This window comes from Carlito syrichta, unplaced genomic scaffold (genome assembly GCF_000164805.1).
Source record: "Carlito syrichta isolate Samal-C Ts95f unplaced genomic scaffold, Tarsius_syrichta-2.0.1 Scaffold308205, whole genome shotgun sequence".
NCBI classification, from domain to species: domain Eukaryota; kingdom Metazoa; phylum Chordata; class Mammalia; order Primates; family Tarsiidae; genus Carlito; species Carlito syrichta.
Window position 1 is genome coordinate 128 of NW_007252301.1, and position 3,983 is coordinate 4,110.

Here is a 3,983-nt window from a genome sequence, read left to right on the forward strand (position 1 = left end):
GAGCCTGGGGGGGGCCCTGGCAGAGGCTGCGTTTTGTGGACATCAGCCTGCAAGCCTCCCAGCCTCGGGCCCCACCAGACTGGTCTGGCGCCCCGTGCCACGTGCTGCTGACCCACCCTTGGGCCCACCCTGCCCTGTGCGGAATGAACGTACAGAGCAGCTGATGCTGTGAATGGCGGGTGTGAATTCTGCTGACCAGCAGGCCCGGCGGGCGCCTGGGGCCCAGTGGTCCAGCTCGGCCTGCTTGTTCTGTTTCAATAAAGGTACCTCTTCACGCTGGATGGTGGTGACGGCAGCTAAGGGGGGGACGGGGTCCTTTTCAGTGCCTGCGAGGCTCCCAGGCCCAGGGAGAACAGGCGGCGTGATCACAGGAATCTAAGGGCGCCTGGGGCCCCTCTTGGTCTGGCTGGGACATTTTCGCTTCTGGGGCCCGAGTCTGCTGGTTTCCAGTGAGTCAAGGAGAGGCCCCGGTGGGCCTCCCTCCGACAGGTGGGTGCCAGCATCAGTGCCCGCAGCCCCCAGGAGTGCCCCAAGCCCACAACCGTTTGGTGGCATGGTCCCCAACTTCAGGGACAGCACGCCGGCAGGGCCATCACCTCATATCCCCAGGAAGAAGGCTGCCGTGGAGACCAAGTCTGAATGGTAACAATCTCTTTATTACAGCATCTGGGGCAGAAACGCAATGCAGTGGGGGCCCCACAGAGGGGTGGGCAGCAGCGGCCCTGGGCCGTGACAGTGCACTCGGTGGACACAGTTACACAAGGACAAAGCAAAGCCGTGGTGGTTACAGATAGAGGGTGGGGCCCGAGAAGCAGAGCTGCGAGTGGATGGACCGTTGGACAGGAGGATGGGACGGGTGAGGGAAGAGTCCCCTGCTGACCACGGAACAGCACGACGCCTCCTGCGGGCGCATAAATAACAGGGTGAGTCTTAAACAGGTCACAGTGGGAGTTTCTGCTGGCCAGCTGCCACCCGCGGGCCCGGCCGCCCTGGCCACTCACTTCCCAGTCGGGGTCCCAGCAGCCTCCCTGCCTCCCGGGGTGCCTGGGCCCATGAAAGCAGGCCAGGTGCCCACGCCAGACTCGCCGCGGTCCAGCACTCTGGGCGGAGCGTGGCCCTGAGGCTCGGAGCCGGGAGGGCCACAGTCGGCACCACAGTGCACCCATGCGGACACACGTGTCCCCATGGACTCAAGACTTCGCCCATGCTACTGGCACCTGAAACCCAGCACTGCACGCGCAGTGTTCGATGCCGGCTGGGGCAGGACAGGACTAGCCTGGCGCCTGTCTGGGGCCCAGGCCGGCAGAGGGACGCAGTGTTGACTGAAGAACACACCTGGCTCTAGACTGGGGCCTCTGCATGGGGGAGCCCTGCGGCCCGGCCCTCACCCTAGTGAGCAAGTGGCCTCGTCTGAAGGCCACAAGACACAGCACCTGAGACCAAGAGCACCAGCATGGGGGCCCCGAGGGAGGATGGGGCAGCTTTCAAACGGGGTCACGAGCACCATCTTGAGAACAGCGGGCATGGGACCAGGATGCAGGCTGGGGCGGGACGGGGTGCCCAGGACCCCAGCAACGGCAGAACCAGAAATGCCCCTCCGGGCCTAGCAGGGACGGGGCGTCTCCACCTGTCGCTGGGCATCGGGACAGCAGGGCTGGCCACCAAAGCTCTTTGGAGCCTTCCCCAGCTGTTGGCCAGGGACTCCCTGAGGGTCAGGCGGCCAGTCCACGGGTGCAGGGATGACCCGTGACCACCTGGGAAGCATGGGCTCCCAAATGCCACCCTGCCAAGACCAGCCAGGCTCACCTGGTGGCCGCTCCTCACCACGGGAGGGCCTGGCAGGTCCCAAGCCCTGAGGCGCCCCAAGAGCCCGCCTTTGGCCAAGCCCAGCACGCCCAGCCACAGGCACCACCAAGGCCGCCAGAGCTAGGGCGGGCGTCACCTCAGGCCTAGGGTCAAAGACGCCAGGCTGAGCGAGCACGTCTCTGCCCCAGCGCACCCACGGTGGCCTCAAGAACCCACAGACCCCAAGTGACCGGTGATGGGCACGAAGCAGGGGTGGGCACCTGGCAGCAAAACAGACTGTGCGGGGGATGGGGGGCCCGGCCCGGGCCGGCGCCGTCTTGTGCATGTCAATAAATAAGGTTTCCTTCCCCTTGCTTTTCCCTCAAGTTCACTGTGCATCATACCATCTAAAAATAAATGCAGTCAAGCCTATGAAATTTATAAATTTTCATCACATCTCTATAAAATACTGTCACCAACGTGTGACTCTCTCCTATACAGAAACACCAAGGGACCCGCAGCGGGCCTGTCCCGTTCCAGGGCACTGCCTGCCGAGAAAGCACAGAAATACAAAAGTAATGCACTTGGTACAGGCGGCCACGCTGCAGGCCAGGAGGACGTGGCCCTCCTGACCCCACCCAGCGCCAGCCGGCTGCGACACACCACACGGGAGGTGCTCCTGCCCACCCTCATGCCGAAGGCACCGGGCTACGCCCAGAGGAAGCGGTCGGGGGCGTTCACAGTGGGAGGGAAGGGCTGGTGGCGGGCTCGCCCTGCGGGCCTGCCTTTGGTACAGGAGCAGGGACAGCGGCGGCAGCTGCAGTCAGCACCGAGCGAGGTGGCGGCGCAGGCCTGGGACGATAGCACCGGACAGGCGGTCGGCGTCTCCGCGGGCGGGCCAGCCCTTCCGACGCGTGTCTATATAGATCCTCTCACATATAGAAACTTCTCTCTCAATAGGTTGCCTTTCACGGCTTCGTTGGAATAAAATAAGTCAGAATTGTTTACACTCTTTAGAAAACGATAAATACTTTATCTAGAACTATCGACAGTACAAACTGGACCAGTCCCAGCCTCCTGCGGCGGCCGATTCACAGTGGGCTCCGCCTCGTCCCGCGTGCGTGGGGAGCCCGGAGGCCGCAGCACCGAGCAGCGGCGAGTTGGTCCACACCGTCCTTGCATAGTCGCGCGGATGAGGTAGAAGTCCTAGTTACCTGCAGAGGACACAGCACGCAGGAGAGCAGCCGTTGGCATCTCACCAGAGAGCCCACACACCCAGGCTGCACCCAGGCCTCCCGGGACACTTGCCACACTGGGGAGGGGCCGAGGCTCCAGGGACATGTCGCACGTGGGCCTGAGGACCGAGGCCTCCCAGGGACACATGCCACACTACCCAGGGCTGTCCTGAGGAACTGGCTGAGACAGGCATGGCACGGCTGCCCTCGGACCAGGGCGGGAAGCCCCTGGGACACGACGCCTGCGCATGGCGGCTGGTCTCCGCCTTCCCCAGCAGCCCCCGGAGGAGGCATATGCTTGGCCACACGGCACCTCCTCGTCTGGGATGGAGGTGGAGCCCGGCTGCGGCCTTCCGAGTTTCAGGCCTCAGCCCCTGGGGAACCGGGCTGCATGCCTTGCCGCAGGTGCTGGCGGGGTCAGGCTGGCCCACCGTGGCCAACACTTGCTCCCACGCCCGTCCTCCACGCCTCCCCTGGTGGGCCCCCAGGAAGGCCCTCAGCCTAGGGGACGCCCAAGGGGAGGCTGGGCGGGGCAGGGACACCCCTTGTCCGCACGCCTGGACGTCAGCTCCTGCCTGGAGCGGGTGGCCTCTCAAGGACACACAGCCACAAGGGCTAAACCCCTGGAGCCATGTCCACAGCCTCCTGGCAGGAGCAGACAAGACCTAAAGCCTCACATCCACCTGGAAGCCCCACCTCTGCCTCGGCCTCCGCCGGCCATCCCCACGCCTGCTTGACCCTGCTAGCCAGCTGCACCTGTGGCCGTGCCACCCACACCCGGTGGAGCAGCCCCGGGCCTGAGCGTGGGCGCAGAGCCCACCGCAGCCCGGCATCGCTGGAGGCGGATGTGTGTGCCCACCCTGCCCCGGAAGGAAGGCGGCAGTGCGGGGGGCAGTCTTGCGGCCCCCAAGAGGTGTCGGCGCTCCCGGAAGGGCCACAGAGGCCTGACCCGAGGCCACATCC

The 3,983-nt window shown here is 65.0% G+C and overlaps 1 protein-coding gene across 1 annotated transcript in view; it reads right to left on the bottom strand.

Annotated features, from left to right (window-relative positions):
* Nucleotides 1–2,797: 2,797 nt before the first annotated feature.
* DOT1L (DOT1 like histone lysine methyltransferase) overlaps nt 2,798–3,983 on the bottom strand; it is a 44,430-nt gene continuing 43,244 nt past the window's right edge. The window contains exon 27 of the mRNA XM_021716158.1: nt 2,798–2,999. Within this exon, the coding sequence (XP_021571833.1) occupies nt 2,992–2,999 (8 nt within the window). The 3' untranslated portion in view covers nt 2,798–2,991. The remainder of the gene's footprint in view (nt 3,000–3,983) is intronic.